Genomic DNA, 19,908 nt, shown 5'->3' with positions numbered 1-19,908 from the left:
AAAGGCTACAGGGAAACTTGCAAAGGTTGGCAAGAAAGACTTGTTCCCTCATATGGATGGAAGAAAAACAGAGGCATGGGTAAACCAAAAAGCTGGAATTCAGGTCTTCCACATAACAGCGGAAAAACAGATCTTCAGTTGAATACTGCACTGGGAAAAACAATTTGCCCGTTAGCAAAGGGAGAAAACAAGGAAGCTGGATTCTCCCTGAGAATCTGAAACTTTACACCAGGCTTCATTTGGATTTGAGATGAATATTTACACCACCTGCCTTGGATAGGAACCATCACAGACTTTCAAGGCATAGAAACAAACATTAAAAATAGTACCAGGTTGTTAATTACTTCTGAGGTGCCTGGCACAGGCAGAAACAAAGCAACTATGGAAGGATGGAATCTCTATCAAAAATCCACAGAGAAAGCTCTATTCGCAATTTAAAATGACAAATATGGGAGGAGACAGCTCACTGTTAGTAAATGTGGGCATCACAAGGCACAGAAGGATTCAATGCCCCCACAGTCCCACCCCCGAACTTCAGAGAGGAAGGTGAATAGAAAGACATGAAGGTAGAATAATCTCGGGGCTTAAAGAAAGGAAAGCATGCTGCAATTGCTCTCTGTACTGAAGCAGAGATAAATATTATGTAAGCTCCTGTATTTGTGGATCATGCAGAAATATTCTATCTTCAAACAAATTTGGAAAATTCTGGTTTCCACAGAGCCGAACAGGTGTTCTACTCCAGAACTTCTCAAAATCTTCACGGTGTTAATGTTCAGCTTGCTGTCAGAATGTTGTACAAATGTTTCTCAAATGTGCTTGACCATGGAACCCTGAGACAGCACAAGTAACATTGGTCAGGACAGTGTTTGGGAACCCCCTGTTTAACTATTTGTGTCTATTTTGTATAATCCTTCCAAGAACCGAAAAGCATTGGAAGGAAAGATAAAACTTTTCTGTCCCTTACATGTCCCTCCCTCATTTGACCTGAAGATTTTTTTTCCTTTTTCTTAGAAATTACTGAGGAAACTATTTAATTGAGGTTTTTGCCATGGAAGGTACTTTTACACCAACCTAATACTTTTCTTCATATAGACATCATCTCTGAAGTGCTTTGGAATTGTTATTCTTCATTTCATTATTAGTTGTTTTCAGAATTTTCCTTTTTATTTAAAAATAATCGATCCATGTTTTTACTGTAAACCATTTTAATCTTTAAAAAAAATAGGCAGTGTATGAATTTTAAATTATCCATGTTGTATTATTTCATTTTCCAATTTAGGAAGTAGACATTCCACACAATTTATGACAGAATTGTTAAACATTAGGCTATTTGCCAGCGGTTTAATCCAGTGTAAAAATATATTATTGGTGAGATTCTTTTATTAGCTTCAAGTGTTGTCATTTCAATAAGAAAATATTTCTTCTTATTACAAAAAACAAAACTTTCACTGGATTTAAATTTCTACATGTGGAGGTTGAAAAAAGGGAAACGGAGCTATAGACTGTTTGCCAGCAGTTTAATCCAGTGAAAAATACATTATTGGTGAGATTATTAGCTTCAAATATTGTTGGTTCGATAAGAAAATGTTTGTTCTTATTACAAAACACAAAACTTTCACTGGATCTAAATTCCGTAGTGGAGGTTGAAAGAAGGGAAACGAAGCAAGTAACAAAAAGAAGTTGTGGAGTTTATTTTCTTGGAACTTTCCAAGATTGTCTATCTAAAATAATGATCTACTTAATTTGTTGTAAATTACCTGGAGAAAGGTCCTAATTTTTTAAAAATGGTAATAACGCTCCCTGCTGGTTTGCTTCAGAAGGGAGCAAACTACATCTTCACTGAAATTTGTTTAAGGAAGGCAACAAAGGAAAATAGAAGGAATTTGTTAAAATCACTTTTTAAAATACTTGGTGCATTTTGATATAGTATAGCGGAGGCATCAGCAGAAGGCTGTTTCATTAGGAGAGCTCTCCAGAAATTTCATAGGAACTCACTCAGGTTAGCGCAACAGCGGAGCCCAAAGGTAGTTTTCTAGTGCCCTCTGGTGGTTAAAGCTTATTATTACTCTTACTGAGATTCTGCGTTGCTGGAATGGGAAATATTAGAATAGTGGAAATTCCTTTCTTTTTTTTTTCTGCTCAGCGGTTGAAATTAAAAATTGTAAATTTATTTTACAGTTATATTTGACATGTTGTTATTTGAACAGTGTATATAAATCCAAAATGTCTCATACGTTACCAGGTTGAGCCACTTAAAGTAGCTGCCATTCTATTTGGACCCATAAAAATGGCAATTTTATAATACAGTGCGTTACCTAAAAACAGGTCACATATACTTATTTATCAGTTGAATTTTGTAAAAAACAGAACCATTTTTTAAGACTAGTTTCTTGTCTTTCATAGCTTTCCTGGATTTCCCGAATACTTTCAAGGTGGAATATTATAATAAGTTTTTGCTATCAGGAGATTTTCCAGACAGAAAGCATGGTATAATCCACTCTTTAGAAGAACTGAAAAAATTTGGCCTAAAAGGGCAGGATAACTAATGGTCACATTTTTAAAGAATTTCTTGGATGAAGAAAAAGGAAGCTGAAATAAAACAAAAACACTGGGGATAGTTATAAGTCAAATTAAGTCAGAAATAAAAGATTAGAAATAAGCATGACTGTCTAAGAACCCCAGCTGAAGGCTTGACTAATCATATCTAAACCCACGTGTCTTACCATCCTCTTCAAATGCAGCTTCACTCCTAGAAGGGGTTTGAAATGGCTTTTCCCCAGCTTCTCCTCTTTCTTGATGTTTTCTTAGCCTTGTACTCTGGCTACCTTATCTGGCTTAGCTTCTTCCCTTTGGATACCATCCTTCATGCCCTGGAATGTTATCTGCTATTCTCTGATATTTTCTGTTATTTTAAGTTCCTCTTTGAATCTTTACAAACCCTAATTAAATCTTATCACCCCCTTGCTTAACTCTGCTCAATAACTTCCCAGTGCTTTCAGAAGAAAGAAGGAAGCAAGGCAGGAAAGAAGGAAGGAAAGAAAGAAAATCCTTACTTTGCTTACAAGGACCTGTGTGATCTGGCTCCTTCCTTCCTCTTCACCTTCATCTGGTGCCATTCTTCCCTCCTTCACACCCTGACAACATTCGTCTTCTTTCCAGTGCTTGGGTGGAGAACACTCACCTGTCTTAGGGCTTTACATGACCTTTACCCTCTGCCTAGCACTCTTCTTTAGAGCTTGGCTGACTGACACTTAGTGTTTTAGGCCTGAGTTACAAAGTCTCCTTCTCAGAGAGGATTTCTCGGCCACTCTAACTGAGGAGTCATCAATTGTGGCCTGTTCCCTAAATGAGAGCTATTATATTTTGTATTTACACTTGACTTGCTTATTTGTTTATAATCTTTCTTCTCTACCCAAATTAAGCTCCACAAGGAAGGGACCAAGTCTACTTCATTCATCACCCTGTAATCCAAGTCTGAAATACTCCCAGATCTACGGATACTCAATAGATATCTGTTGAGTTAATCAATGAACATGACCACTTGGTAGCCTTCCTCAAGTTTACCTATATTTAATTCTCAGCCATGCTTTGTCCCATCTTTGCTCATACTTGGTGTTTATTTATAATGTAATTACTCATTCTTTCCACACATTTTTGAAAGAGATTTTGTGTTTTGTTTTTATGGAGTAAGATTTTAAATTGCCACTTGAACTTACCACACCACTAGCTCTCACAATGGGAGCCCTTAAGTCAGGAAAGACATTCTCCAAGTACCATTTGAAACTTTTGCACTTCAGTTTCTTTCGCAGCTCCCTTTGCTGGGTGAGGTTGCCAACATCTAGCCCTTGGTCGATGAGGTGGTCTCCATGGCCATAGAACAGCTCCTTGTACTCATCCAGCCAGACCTCGGCAACCCGCACCAAGTTCCGCTCCACTGTCTTCATCCGGTCTTTGGGGAAGGAATATGGATTGTCATTTCTGAATATATGGCCCACTCGGGAGCAGGGAATGATCTCAATTTCACCACCACACATCCACACCTGGAAGAATTTGATGATAAGCATCAGTTATCAAATGATTATCCACAAATCATGGGCACTTAACAATGACAAGAAACCACCTTGTTTCCCCCTACCTGAAGTAATACTCAACTTCAAAAACACTTTTGCAATAGAAAATCAAACTCAACAGGCTTATTTAATTTTGTGTATTGCTGTGGATCATTTTAGGATTAGTAAAATGTAATTTTTTCATTTCCTAACCTGCAATGTAAGTTTTTTTAAATTTGTAAATAAATCTTCATAGAATCCCATTTTGTAAAACATGAGTTCTTGTTTTGATTGAATCAGGGAAAGAAGTATAGATGTCCATTTGTTCACGTTCCTCTACTCTCATTTTTGGGAAGAAGCAAAAGGCTTGTGGAACACAACTCAAAACCATCCTTCATGATCAGCAGCTCCAAAATTACACCCTTTTACATACATACAGAACACCCACCCAATAGGAAAGCAATTACTTTTTGGACACTCTCTACTACTGCTGTTGCCAAGGCTTTCTCAGAAGTTAATCAATGATTGTATAATAGATTGTATAAAGTGCCCAAAGGAGCTGTACTATAAGGCACACCTGACCTGTTGGTGACCTGCTTTAGAGGTATTTTAATGTACTTCTGTCATTTGTGTTCTCTAAGATGATCCATTACAGATTGAGTCTATTCCTTCCAACATTCTAGACAGATGTTCCAGGAGAGTTATTTTGTAGCACGTATGACTTCCACAGCATTTACTCTGAGTGGCAGAAAGTCATTTCCCCCATATTTACAAGCGGAAATGGTGTTGTGAAATATTAGAGAATGCTAATAAATTTTATGACAGCAATCGATTCTCCCAAATTCAATCTGAGATATGAAAAAATTAATCCGGAGACCCTAAAATTTCTGTGAAATTTCCTCTCAGTGGCAGTCACATATCTGATTATGGTAGTAAAATCAAACCATTTAAAATTGATTAACTCATTATCATAAAGAAAAGTTGGGAAACACCTGGTAATACCTTGAATGAGAGCTCCATATTTTCCCCACCCCAAACATCAAGGCCAGGGTCGTATGTTCCAAGTTCAAAAAAGTAACTTTTATCAATAGAAAACAATCCACCAGCCATGACAGGGCACCTACAAAAAGAAAAGTTTGTTTTTTAAACTTGCATCTCATGAAAGCTCGACTTTTAGAGTTGTTCCTCTGTACATCTGTACTGGAGGTAGGAGGCTTTTCAGAATAGCTACCTGATGCAGGGAAGCCCTGGGATGGAGTCACAAATAGGGCTTAAGTGATGCGATCCCTGGATCATGGTGGCAGAGCTAGATTAGGTTCAGCAAAGATGCATCCTGGAACTAGTATTATTTGTCCTTTATACTGTGACACAAACTGTCCAGGAATGTTATGTTTAACACTTATTCAGGGCTAAGAGAGTATCAGGCACTATTGTAAGTATTATATATATATTCCAGCCCAGACTTCACAAAAAATCTTGTGTGTGCAATTATTAAGAATCTGCAACACTGGATGTGAGGGCGATCTGGCTGCAACATCTGTCACCCCATTGATTGCCAGGGTTGATTCGGCTGATCTAGCTGGCTAGGCGGCTGTCTCCTTCCTCCCTCACCGCTCCATGTGCGTCCCTCCCGAACGCTGCGCGCTCTGTGGAAGAGGACCACCATCCCTGATAGAGGAGGGCCGGTCTTCCGGTCTTCCGGTCTTCCGGTCTTCCGTCAAGGGTATATGAGTAGCTGCGCTCCCTGCTAGAACCTCCAAGCAAGCTCTCGGGAATCCGCAACACGGAGAAGGTAAGAAACTTTCCCAAGGACAGTAGACACCTTGGGTTTGCTCTGGGCAGTCTGAGGGGACGCTGTGCCACTCACTCCACTGTACTGCCTCTCAGCCGTTACTGGAAGGAAGGCCGTGAGTGTGAGTTGTCCAGGTTCTGGGTATTTTGAACAAAGAGTTGAACAAAACACACTAACAAAGGAACGAAACACATGAACGAAGCGGCACAAGCAGGGATTCGTTAAAGCGGGAAAGCGCTCCACAGGGTGGGAGTGGGCCGGAGCAAACGGTTCAAGGGCCGGGTTACAAGTTTTCTGGGCTTCAAGTACTCCTTTCGAGGTCCCTACCGGCTGCCCCTTATCTGGATGGAGGATTTGGTTGGCTAATGAAAGGCTGAGGTGAATTGGCGCCCTGTGCAGATGAAGGGAAATTCCCTGCTTGGCCAGTCCAAGGCAGAGACTCTCCCTTTCTGTCTGAGATGTGGTGGAAGGGGAGGGCTGTAGGGAGAGTAGCGTTTGATCCTTTGTTACTCGGGTGTGGGGAAATGGGGTTTTCCTTCTGGTTTAGCTTTAGGAAGTGGGTGTTAATCGGCCTTAGATCACCTGCCCCTAGACCCAGGTGTTTTGCTTTTGATCCAGGTTTGGGAAGTCAGCAGGAATTGGCCTTAGATTCCCTGCCCCCAGACCTTGGTGTTTTTTCTTGATTCAGCTTTAGGAAGTCGGCAGGAATTGGCCTTAAGCTTCTTGCCTCCAGACCCTACTCTCCTGCCTCACAACCACACACAAACTTTACTGACAGCGTGTTATATGGCAAGCACCTTTCAAAGCACTTTATATATTATCTGATTCCGTTCTTAAAACAATCGAAGTAGCAGCTATTTTTATGAGTCTTTATGTAAAAATAAAGAAACAGAGGCTCAAGATGATAAGTAACCTTTTCAAGCTCATACCACTTCTCAGTGGTACAGTTGAGATTCAGACTGTCTCCAGAACCTTCACTAATAATATTGATCATGGAGGATAGAAACTACATTTTAGTCAGCAGTTAGCCAAGACTGGAATCACTTCCTATGGTGGTCACCACTCAGCCAGCTAAAGTAGTTTCTGTGGAGAGCCTGCTTTGTGCTTAGGGTATACAGTGATCTCAAGGGGGAGATAATTCGTGTCCCACACCTCTCTCCCCTCCGCCACCATTTATGTTCATTTTCTTTCTGCTCTCCAATTTTCCTACTAGACTATCCAGAACGCATTCTCGTCCTAACATTATGTTGAATATAGTCTGAACTCAACCACTACATTGGCCCTCAACATGAGAGTATGGAAAAAGCAGAGGTTCTTTAGGTGTAGGTTCAGAATAAGAGTGTTAAATCCAGGTAGTTCTGGGTTTGAGTCTCAAATTCTTCTTTGATTAGCTGTGTATTCCTGGGAAAATTACTTAATGCTTTTAAGTCTAAATTTCCCCATCTCTTTAAGGTGAATACTTCCACCTCCCTCCTAGAGTTAGGAAGAGAGTTAGGTGCCTGGCACAGAGTGCTCAATAAATGGTAGAACCTTCACTTCTTTGCTTGGTGGAATAATTCTGAAGGCATCACACCTGGCAAGGAAGGCGGGTATGACTGATTGAGGGGTAAGTTTGGGGAAAACACGCTTCGGTGCACGGTCTGGGCTTGGCTTTCTGTTGGGGCTGGCTTACTTGTGTCTGCTTAAGTGGTCACTACAACAGGGAAAGTTTAAGCCCCCTGCAGCTCTTCCTGTGGCTGGCTTAATGCTTGTCCTGCAGGCTTATATTCTGAAGAAGTAATGGGAAGCCTCCACTTCAGCTTCAAGTCTAAGCTGTGTTCTTCAATGCAGTTTCTTGGAAATAAAAGCCCAAACTTGAATTCATATCCAGCTTCTGAATCAATTTTTAAATTTATTCATATAACTTGGCACTTTTCTCATGGAGGGGGTAGGATTAGGCTGTAAAAGAAAATCCTAACCATTGCTATCATTAGAATGACATTTCTATTACCATTATTTACTTTTAATTTGCACTTATGTTTACTTTAATATTACATGTGTTTATATAGTATGTATGCAGCACATTTTGCTAGTTTGTGTTTCTTAGGTTGCAAATCCTAGGGGACAGATAGCATTAGTGAATTTTTCTGTGTTCAGGCCTGAGTAGGGTACAAATGACCAGTGAAGAATGAGTTTTGGGAACGAATTTCTCAAGAACACTGTGTTTGCTTTGGTAATCTATTGGCTAGAACTGTGATTCTTAATGTTCTATAGAATAACAAGATACAGCTGTTTTGTAGAATTTTTTAATGCTTTTACAAAAAGATACATGACTGCTTTCTAGTCTTAAATTTCCCACACTCACCTTATTGTATCAGTTTCTTTAATTCTGTTTTTTGCAATGACATCTGGAGGAATTGTTCTCCAACCAAAGTTCATGGGCCACACAAAGATGCCTCTTTGAAAGTTATCCACTGTCATGTAACTAATCCAGGAAATGAAAAACAAAGTGTTATCTGGGATTATATACATCTTTATATACTTTATCAATTTGGCTTCACGATGTAATCAAATGAATGAAACAAGTGCTTTTGATGAGTTTAGATCACCACCTTTTAATAATAGTTCAAGAATGTTTACAAGTACAATTTGCATTAGTAACTGATTGGCTTATTTGTGCTTAACTTATACTTTTATAATAACAATATGCTAGCCAGTTTTGAAGAAAAAAAAATACAAGAGCAACTTAAAAGCACATATACGCTTCCCACAGAAATAACAACTAAATTTGAGGTAAATAAATATTTGGGGTTCAGCTAAATATAAAGGGGAAAAACTAGGTCATGAGTATTAGGATTTATTGGTATTTAGAGTTAAGAATTTGTAGTGACCAGATAGATTATTGCATCAGCAGACTCTGATCCCAAGATATCGACCATGTTTTTCCATTTATTTAAGTAGATAAACTGTATATGTCTTGGATTTTGAAAAAACACACATATTAGGCATATACTCAGCACTTTCTGCTGCTTGTGATTGAAGATGTGCTTGAAAGTATCTTGTGGAATGTGTAAATATTACCTCATATCCTTATCATTGATGACTTCGATTACTGGACAGGCCACTTTCTTTCTACTTAAATAAACTCTTTCCAGAAGAGGTTCCAACCAACCAACGTTACATTCCACATGAGAATCTAAAAATGTCAACACATCACCTAGAGGGCCAAACACACACAAAAAACTTTGAAAATACGATATATTGAATGTGTGTACTTCATGTTCAAAGGTATTGATGATTGCTCCAGAAATGTGGCTATAAATGCAGTGACCTTTTTCTTTTTTTTTTTCTGAATTCGTGGTCACTATAATTTCATTTCATACTGAAATGAGAGAAACTTTGCTCCTAGGAATCCTGTGGTGCAAACATAATTTATGTTTGGAAAAAATTGATAAGCCATTTAGAATGGGTAAAAGAATCTGAAAAGAATACTTGGTATTAAATGTAGTTGCTGAAGTCCCCTCTGAGAGAGTGTGCCCATTAATGCTGGGGGTGCAGGATTTGGGACTTTGTTTTTAAGAAGCAGACAGACTGAGATGACAAGTTTGGCCTTAGGAATGATGAAGAGGAAAAATTACTTCACACAATAGGGATGAAAGAAATTAAAGTGGACAAACCAGCAAGGCTAGGAGGTAATGAAAAGAGTTATAGGAGACGGGAGTGGGGAATGGGAGGTTGCTGATTAATGGGTATGGAGTTTTATTTTTGCAAGGTAAAAAGAGTCGTGGAGACTGCACACCAATGTGAACGTATGTAACACTATGGGCCTGCACACTTAAAAATGGTTAAGATGATACATTTTTATATTCTATGTATTTTATACAATTTTTAAAAAGACTTAGAGGAGGAAAAAAAAGGAAAAGAAACTTGGAGGCCAGAAGTAGTATTAAGAACTCTTTTATTTCCCTGTCAGTTGTGTGAAGTAACACTCTCTCTCTCTCCATTGAAACCTCAGTAGCATCTACATTGCTCCAGAGGATCTTATACAAGTGAAGTGTGTGTGTGTGTGTGTGTGTGTGGTGTGATGTGTGTGTGAGAGAGTGTAACAACCCAGGAAATAAGCTCCTGGTCCACATCCTATGTGTGATCTTTCAGGCCCAACCACAGGTAATACAAAGGCTCTACCTACTGGGGCTCATGGGGGAAACCTGCTTTCTCACTCAGACTTGGTGCCCAGCCAGTGCGTTGAAGTCTCTAAAGGGAGTTGCGGTCCAGGTCTCAGACCCTCCACTCGGCTGCAGCACTTGCTCTTCTGCCTGTCTGCATTCCTAACTCAGGTGCCTCCATTCAGGCCAAAACCTCTGCCAGGACCACTTTATTGGAGATGGAATGGGTCTTGAAGACACTTTGCTCGACTCTGACTCACTATTCAGTGCTTTCCCACTCCTAGCCTTTCGCTTTCTTACTCTGCATCCCAGGGCCACATAACAGAAGGAGCCTTTTGTGCTGGGTTCCTTGGGCAGGCAGTGAGATGCCCCTCTTGTCTGCTCTGTTCTGCTCTGATCCATCACTCAGCAACATTCCAGGGGGAAAAATGGAACATAGGAGGAGCCAGTGCCTTCTCCTGTTCAGCCTCCTGCTGATACTGTTGCAGTAAGGGATTAAGCCTTGACTACTGCTTTCATTTTGGTTTATCATTTTAATTGACTACTTTGATACCTGGGTGCTCAGCTCAGCTCTTGACATACCTGTAAGAGCAACCATCATCTAAGTGCTTGTTCTATGCCAGTCTCTGTTCTAAACATTCTTCATGCATGTTTTATGTAGTCTTTACAACAACCCTGCATTATAGAACTAATTTTTATTCCCACTTAAGAGACAAGGAAACTAAAGAACAAAGACCCTAGGTAACTTTTCTATGGTTGCACAGCTAACAAACAGCAATGTGATATTAGAAAATAAGTAGCTCATTCCGTAGATTACATTCTTTAAAAAATGCTAGAAGGAGGCAGAGCTTTGGGTATGAGAAGGCTTAGAGAACTAGATGAGGATAGTTATCTAGATGACAGATCATTATCACTGAAATCTGCAAACTACCTCTCAATTAATAGAATTTAGCATCATATTAATTACTTGGTTAACAATGGCATTTTTGCATGAGGGCAAGGTATTGGTGTGGAGTGTTCTTGAGGATTCTGTTTAGTGAAACCATCTGTGAGAAGCAAACCCGCTCCATGTAGTCTTCTGTTCTTGGAGATAGCAGTTTCATCTCCTGACCAGGCTGGAAGGGTCCTATTTTCAGGGCATTAATGCTTGTTTGACAATGACAGGGTATTGTCCCCTGCATGGTCTGAATGTATGTGTCAATCCAAAATTCATATTTTGAAACCTAACCCTAAGATGACAGTATTAGGAGGTGGGGCCTTTGTGATAAGATCATGAGGGTGGAGTCTTCTTAAGTAGGATTAGTGCTTATATGAAAGAGGCTGGAGAGTGTTTGTGAGCTCCATTTGCCCTTCCACCATGTAAGGTCACAGTAACAAGGTGCCGCCTTTGAAGCAGACAGTGAGCTGTCACTAGACACCGAATCTGCTAGTACCTTGATCTTGGACTTCCCAGCCTCCAAAACTGTGATCAATAAATATATGCTATTTATAAATGATCTAGTCTAAGGCATTTTGTTATAGCAGCCCAAAAGGACTAAGCCATCTCCTAAGGGTGTCCTTTGGGGATGGCACCTTTGGGACAGCCATCTCCCCTGTCATGGGAAGACTCACAGAGTCATCATGTAGGTGTATGAAGCGTGGCCTGCTAAAGTCCACTTGGCTGGTGGTATACAATGTAGTAGAAAAAGATTCCTGGCCGGGTGTGGTGGCTCATGCCTATAATCTCAGCACTTTGGGAGGCCGAGGTGGTAGGATCATGAGGCTGAGAGATCAAGGCCATCCTGGCCAACATGGTGAAACCCCATCTCTACTAAAAATACAAAAATCAACTGGGCGTGTGTGTGTGCCTGTATCCCCAGCTATTCAGGAGGCCTAGGCAGGAGAATCACTTGAACCCAGGAGGCGGAGGTTGCAGTGAGCAGAGATCACGGCACTGCACTCCAGCCTGGTGACACAGCAAGACTCTGTCTCAAAATAATAATAATAATAATAATAAGATTTCTACTTGTGGTCCATTCAGACCTAGAGTTTAAAGAGCATTCTTTACTACACCACCTGTCCCTATCCCCATAGCAGCCTTATGAAGTCAAAGGGGCCTGGATTATCTTTCTCAGTCCCCAGTGGCAGCAGGATGGGTCCCCAAACCTGCATTCACTTCCCACCTGGCCCAGATCCCTACGAAAATTCTCATTCATTTGCTGCCAGGACCTAAGGGAAGCAGCATCTGCTCAAAACATAGTCTGGAATTTTATATTGTTTTATTTTGGGGAAGAGGAGAATCCTCCTGTGCATGCATGCTATTGCTCTACTTTCAGACACTTTGTTTTAAAATAAGATCCTAGGGCTATGTTAGGTGAGAAAACAGGGAGCTCTCTGTGTAGCTCACTCTTGGTGGGATTTCTGATTGGCATGGTTATTGTCTATGGACATTGTACACACTGTTCCTGATTCGGAGAGGCGAGAGGCACAGTGAAATAAGCATAGCGTTAAAGTTACATACAACAGCCTTCAATCTGAGCTCTGCTTTTCCTAGCCAGGTTAGATAAGTTACTTAACCTTTTTGAGCTTTGCCCTATGAAGATATTTCTAAGATCTACCTGATATCTAAATTCTTTAAAAATTGCTAGTATAATTTACTGTCAGAATAATCAACCCAATCACTTAAAATTTTTTAATGACACATAATAATTGTATATATTTATGGGGTATATAGTGATATTTGATACATAAAGTGTGTAGTGATCAAATCAGGGTAATTAGCATATCAATCACCTCAAACATTTATCATTTATCTGTATTGGGAACATTCAAAATCCTCTCTGATAGCTACTTGAAAATATATAATAAACTATTGTTAACTATAGTGACCCTATAGTGCTACAGAGCACTAGATTTGGAAAGGGTAGGAGAGAGGGGATATAGGGAGAGGTGGGTTAAAGAATATAAAATTTTAGTCCAACCTTGATTGCTACCTGGTAGGATTTTCTGTTTTCTAAGGATAGGTCTCAATAATACTGGATTGTTTACAGATGGGTTTCATTTGTAACTTAAAAATCTGGGGGGTGGGGGGTAACATAAAACTGTTCAATGTGCCAAAAATTTTGGGTCCTTGTTGAGCATGGACCCCCACTTATATCCAGTGTACCAGCCTGGAATATTGCTGCAGTACCAGTTAATGCTGGATGGTTGTGTCTAGGATTCCTTGAGGGATGTTGGCTTGGCGTGCCGTTTAATTTTACATAATGCCTCCTAAGTAATGCTAAGGAAAGAATTTTTACCTGCAGCAAATACAAGTTATGAAAGTTTGCAGACAAATGTCTACTGTGGCTTTTTAGGAGACCTTGGAGTTTGCTAGGAGTTAGATGTCACTTGTCCAGTTACTTAAAGTTAGCCAAGTGATTATTTAGAATGCTCATAGAAATGTCAGGAATTTTGCCAAATGCCATGTCATGAAGGAAATGAAAACCTAATATTTACTTTGACTCTCTACTGCCTGACTGTAACTCCTCTTGGCAGGGCAGTAAATCACTTGGTCTGTTCCATACTAGGAAGGGATGTGGGTGATCTACCTCTTCCCTGATATCTCATTTACTCTATCTTTTTAATTCTGTTGGCTTCATATAGTGAGCAATTCTTAGAGATCCATTGCCCCGGCCTACCTGTCAAATTTTAAAATCCTACTTGGGCCTCTCAACCTCCTCATTCACAGCAAGCAACTGATTGGACCTAATCTTTTTGCCTGAATTAGATTCAGATGAAGAACTAACATGCCCTGGAAACTGAATGCATAGTAGACATTGCTAATGGTAAGGCAGATCACTGCTTGGCCCCTTATTATTTTGTAGATGATTGCAGACTTTCAGAGAGCCTCTTGCAGAACTTCAGAGAGCCTCATAATACCCTGGGACCAAAATAGGCCATCTGACTTTTATTTCTGCATGTCTTCGGATCTCTGGATCTCACCCTTGCCTGTTACTTCCCTTTTCTTTGAGACCTAAAGGGCAAATTTTAGGGAACAGTAGCATCAAGGCCTGTCAGATTCTGGACTCAGATTATTATCTTTAAACTCCTTGTTTGGCGAGGCATCCTAGAGAAAATTTTTGTCTGCTGTCTTTGCTGATCTCTAATTTACAGGAACTCTTCAGGAGGCCCTTAGTCTCTTACTTATCTCTACTCTTGAGAGCTGTGGCACACCCACGGGAGTTTGAGAGGACCCACCACGCCTGCCATCTCTGCTCAATGCCAGTCTCTGAATTACATTCTCTGCTAAAACTGATCCTGCATTGCCTTGAATTCCCCACAGGGGACAGGTGTACTTCCCAGCATTGGATGTATCCTTGGGCAAGGATACATCGAGACACACCTTTCTTCTTTCCAAACTCTCAGGCACCCAAGCTCCACTAATGCTGCTCCAAGTGTAGGCCACAGACCCTGCTGTCTACAGGGTGATAGCAATAGAAATTGAGAACAAATATTTTGAAACTTTATAGCAATTTGTCAAATTTATAAATTTATTAATTTACTGTTTTTATATACATGTAGATACATATGCATATATATATGTATATATGTGTGTGTGTGTGTGTATATATATATATATATATATACTTTTTTTTTTTTGAGACAGAGTTTTGCTCTTGTTGCCCAGGCTGGAGTGCAGTGGTGTGATCTCGGCTCACTGCAAGCTCCGCCTCCCGGGTTCAAGAGATTCTCTGCCTCGGCCTCCTGAGTAGCTGGGATTACAGGCACCTGCCACCACTCCCAGCTAATTTTTTTTTATTTTTAGTAGAGACAGGGTTTTGCCATGTTGGGCAGGCTGGTCTCGAACTCCTGACTTCAGGTGATCTGCCTGCCTTGGCCTCCCAAAGTGTTGGGATTACAGGCGTGAGCCACTGCACCCAGCCATATATATTTTATATATAATAAAAATGGGTTTGTGTTTTATATATCTACTTTCCTTTTTGGGTAATTAATATTGATTATAATTTACAAAGGGGTAGGTCAATAAAAAATTGGAAATTAGGGGAAAAAAGTCCTTTTCAGATAGTTTGGGAAGCATCACTCTACTAGGCAGTGGCAAGCAATTAAGATCCACCTAGCTGGGGTTTTTCAAATTGAGAGCTGTAGATTCCCTTAGTGAATCAATCACTAAATCAATTTATTGAGATTGGCCAGGATCTAAAACATAAATAACATAGAAAAGAAGGTATTAGAATCTATTCCACATATTATTTGATAAAATGTCTACTGTAGTTATATGTGTGATTACACATGTACTGAGTTGTGATGAAACATTTATTTCTACACAAGCCATTGTCAAAATGGTTTGACAGTTACTGAGCTAATATTCTCAAGGCTGTTAACGAATCTGAATTTACATTCAGATTTGCTAAATTCAAATAAATTACATTATGGATGTTAACTGCAAGCACTTGAGCAAGCAGTTGCAACTGCTTTAATCAAGCTCATAACACCCCTTCTAAGACACTCCACCCATGTTGTCTAATAGTTTGGACTGTGTTGGAGGCCGTTACTAGCATACTCTGTGCTCTGTGCAAGCAGAGAGAAAATTTTTAAATAAGTAACCCATATTTGGTTCTGTATTCTACTTTCTGTGCATGAATATCTAATTTTCATCTCAAATTTATATGGACAAAATCAAAACTCAACTGCAATTCCAAACCTGCTCCTCCAGTTTTGAGCCTACCACCCACCAAGTTGTTCAGATACCAGTCCTAGGGTTTGTTTCTGATTGGTGTCATTCTTATTCTCTTCACATCTTATCTGATGGCAAGTCCTATACGTTCCATGTGCACAATCTATGATGAAGCTGACCATTTCTCCCATTTACCCTGGCACCTCCCTGGTACTTGGACAACTATAGTAGCCTTCTAACTGGCCTCCCTACTTCCTTTTTCATCTTCCTAATATCCATTCTTTACACAGTGGCCAGAATGAGCTTTCAAAATGTACATCAGACAGTTTTGTTCCTATTTAATATTCTTCATTGGCCTCACCTTATACTGAGAATAATGCCTACAATCTTTAAGTGATGCACAAAACTTTAGAAAAACTTGCTTTTTTCTTTCTCCCCTAATGAATCTTTTATGACTCTCCCCATGGTCAGCACCCATGAGTCAAAATGAACTTATTTCTTTACCTTGAATATGCCAAGCTCATTTCTTCATTAGGACATTTATACTTCTTGCTCCATTTGCTTGGGAATATTCTTCACCCAGACCTCTGCTCAAAAATTACCTATTTAAACTAGTTCTTGAGTATCCTATTTTTACATCATTTATAGATAATTACTTTCCAAAGGAAATTAAGCATGGAATGCCATTAAATTTTTCTGAATGCAGTCTCTCATCAAGAATCTTAACTGTCACTGCAATGCCAATTTTGGTGTGATGTATTTGTTGCTCACTTAAAATTTCCTCTACAAAGAGAAGACATTTGTTAGCAAACCAATGAAATGAGAAGAGCTTCAAATATGGGGTCCAGTTATGAGAAAATTAAACTCAGGTAAGCAGAAAACTTCCCATCAGAACATGCTTGAATTTAAGCTGGTGGAGACCTGTAAAAGCAGGGCTTACACGGCCAGAGTGGTGCCTAAATGTCTAGAGGCCTCAAGGTGTAGTTGATAAGAGGATGGACTCTGGAGTCAGGGCATTCAGGTGCCAGCTTTGGATTTACCACTGGCTAGATGCGGGAGCTTGTATAAGGCACAGCCTCACTGTGCCTCTATATTCTCATACGTAGAATGAGGATGTGATTGTACTCATCTCATAGAGTTATTGTGAGGATTCAATCAGTTAATACACAAAGTATTCAGAATGGCACCTAGCATATAAATCAGCTAGTATTACAGGGCACAGATCCTTCCATAGAAATGTATGAACATGAACCCAAATGTTTGATGTTGTTTTTAGAATACTCATAAAATAGATTCACTTCTCATTCACTCACCAACACCTGCACACTAAAAAGGGGAGAGGAAAAGAAGGCATACGGCCTTTGGGGAAGGCAGAAAGAACCATAGGAAGAATAGACATGGGTCAGAGAAGAGAGGGGTGAGGATTATAGAATTAAAACATTAACGAAATCTTGAAATATTGATGCGTCAGGTCAAAAGGGCACAGGCTTGAAGAAGCTCCTAGTGGTCAAATTTGGGACAATTTGAACACCAACAAGAATAATGGTGATATAATACACATTTAATTTCTGAGCCATAAATCCATATCGGTGAGGGGATGAGAGGGAGGGGAGAGGGAGATTGAGGGGAAAGGGAGGAAGAGTTAGAAAGCAGGAGAGGGAGAGATAGAGATTTTCTCCTTACACATGAATGCCAGCTAAATAAAAAAGAATGAATTATAGAAAAGCAAATTTTCAGTCCTCAGTGTAATAATTGATTTAAGCAAGGATGATCAATGGATACTAAAAACCATTGGGTAAAACATTGTAAGAAAAACAGAATATTTTCATGGATCAATGTATCATTCCACAAATTACTTCTTAATCCCAAAGTAAAGGTTTAGCTGTCAACATCTTAACTAACCTCTCAAAGTTAGTATCAACAATACTGGTGATATTATGTTATATTATATGCCTCTTGATGAGATGTATACCATTTCTATCACCTATGTAGTAGCATTCTATATAATATTTTCACTCCAAAAACATTTATCCTGCAGGTAACAAGAGGAAATCAAAAATTTCAGAACATGGTCGGTGGTACCAAATGGCATGAACTTAAAATACACACACACACACACACACACACACACTGGTATTTAAACAAAGTGTGTGAGGAGTTGACTTTTCAGACTAAGAAGACCAAAGTATCAAATGCAGAGTATGAAACTTAATTAGTTCCCGAATTTAAAAAAACATTTTGAGGCCTGTAATCCCAGCACTTTGGGAGGCCGAGGCGGGCGGATCACGAGTTCAGGAGTCGAGACCATCCTGGCTAACACGGTGAAACCCCGTCTCTATTAAAAATACAAAAAATTAGCCGGGCATGGTGGTGGGTGCCTGTAATCCCAGCTACTTGGGAGGCTGAGGCAGGAGAACGGTGTGAACGAGGGAGGCGGAGGTTGTGGTGAGCTGAGATGGCACCAGTGCACTCCAGCCTGGGTGACAGAGCGAGACTCTGTCTCAAAAAAACAAAAACAAAAACAAAAACATTTTGGGAACAATGAGAAAACTTGAAAAGAGCATATAGTAGGTATTATATTTAGTTATGAAAGCTGTGCTTATTTAAGAGAATGCTCCTGTTCTTCAGAGCTGCCCACTGAAGTACTTAGGGGTGCAGTATGATGATGTCTGTAACTTCTTTTTCAAAGGTTCAGGAAAAAAGTATATACAATAGGTATCTATGTGTGTTTATGATAAAGCACATATTATAAAAACTGTTTAAAATTGATGGAACTAAGTGATGCATATATAGGCATCATTGTGCTGGTCTTTCACATTTGCTGTATGTTTGAGAAACATTTTAAATTAAAATAAAAATGTAACAAACAAAAAAAAATGAGTAACCTCTTACCTGTTGCATTCTGTGCTCCTGCCAGCCTGGCCCTTATTAAGCCATGTCTCTCTTTGAGGCGAAGAATCCGAACTTTTGGAAACTGGGACATGTATTTATCCAAATTATCTTTTAGATAGTCTACATCAGAGTAAAGATAAACCAGGAAATACTTGAATTAAGTAAGTCCAGATAGTATCAGAAGTGCTCCCCAAAGTCAAATGCCAAAAACTATGACATTACCATCATCACTGAATTTTATTCCTTGGGTCATAATTTTATTTTCTGATGTCATTTTCTTGGAAGGATTCTATCTGGTTTCAATATTCAAAGCTGTCTGATTTTTCAAACCCCAAATGTTTGTTTTCAGTGTTGCAAGGTGATGCAGTGGAGGGCACACCTTTCTGAGTATTTGTCAAGGTGGGGGCAGATTTGCCTTAAAATATATGTAGCTCAGGCTTCTGCACAATTCTGTCTCTACTCTCAGCCCCACCTCTTGCAAAAGCCCCTTCCATGACCCAAGGAAGAGGCTAAACAATGTGTGCAAATAAGACCCTTTCATTCTCTACTCTGACATCCGCTTCCATTACACCTTTTCTCTCTTATTAGATGGCCATGGAGGGATCCAGCTAAAGGAACAGTTTTCCGGGGGCTTTATGAGCTATGTTTATGTGACTTACAGTCATTTCTGTGTGTAATCAAGCTATTGACAGCTATCCTAGGTTGGAATGGCTTCCAGAAAACTTTCTAAGAAAGTTTTTCTTAGACAGGACCCTGAAAACTGAATAAGCTTCAGGTCCCACAGAATCTGGACCTGCCCCTCATGAAGGGACTCCTATCTACTTACTAATTGGGTACTATTTCTGTTTATGCTTCCAAGGCCACATTTTATGTTTTTCAGCCAGTTTTTCTCTGTCATCCCACAGCTTCTTGAGCTCAGTGTGATTATGGCAGAAACTCTGAAGCTAAAGAAACTTCCCATGTTGCTGTGGTCACAGCTCAAGGGTAAGCTGTTCCATTAGCATTGCCAAGTCTTTGCTATTTTCTAAACTTTTCTGAAAAATGGGTTCCGTTTTGGGAATTTGTAATGTGGCTGTCAGACCACCTACATACACAGGTTATTTGACAACCCAAAGAGTGAGATTCTTCACTGTAATAAGCAAAAATGAACATAAAGGCTATGGTGGATTCTGCTTTTGAACTTTGTTGGAATCACCTCATCTCTCTTGTCCTATTGGCAATTTGTCTTCTTAAGACTTAACTGAACACATCATATGCCTTGCTCTCAAGGAAGAAGCCATAAGATCTCAATTTCTTTGCCTTCCATAGAGTCTAACTGTAACTCTAGTTATTACCAGTAGGCAAGGCCTCCCATTAATTGTGATTCCATTAAAA

The 19,908-nt window shown here is 39.7% G+C and overlaps 1 protein-coding gene across 1 annotated transcript in view; it reads right to left on the bottom strand.

The window, feature by feature from the left end:
* Positions 1–19,908, bottom strand: part of GALNT5 (polypeptide N-acetylgalactosaminyltransferase 5) — a 53,905-nt gene that overhangs the window by 6,682 nt on the left and 27,315 nt on the right. The window contains exons 3-7 of the mRNA XM_004032666.5: positions 18,535–18,654; positions 8,902–9,037; positions 8,186–8,305; positions 5,052–5,169; positions 3,717–4,040 (exon numbers count right to left, since the gene is read on the bottom strand). Coding sequence (XP_004032714.3) covers positions 3,717–4,040; positions 5,052–5,169; positions 8,186–8,305; positions 8,902–9,037; positions 18,535–18,654 — 818 coding nt within the window. The remainder of the gene's footprint in view (positions 1–3,716; positions 4,041–5,051; positions 5,170–8,185; positions 8,306–8,901; positions 9,038–18,534; positions 18,655–19,908) is intronic.

The sequence above is a fragment of the Gorilla gorilla genome, chromosome 11, assembly GCF_029281585.2.
Source record: "Gorilla gorilla gorilla isolate KB3781 chromosome 11, NHGRI_mGorGor1-v2.1_pri, whole genome shotgun sequence".
Classification (NCBI taxonomy): Eukaryota; Metazoa; Chordata; class Mammalia; order Primates; family Hominidae; genus Gorilla; species Gorilla gorilla.
The sequence above is the reverse complement of the archived record's forward strand: the minus strand, read 5'-3'. Positions and strand labels throughout refer to the sequence as shown.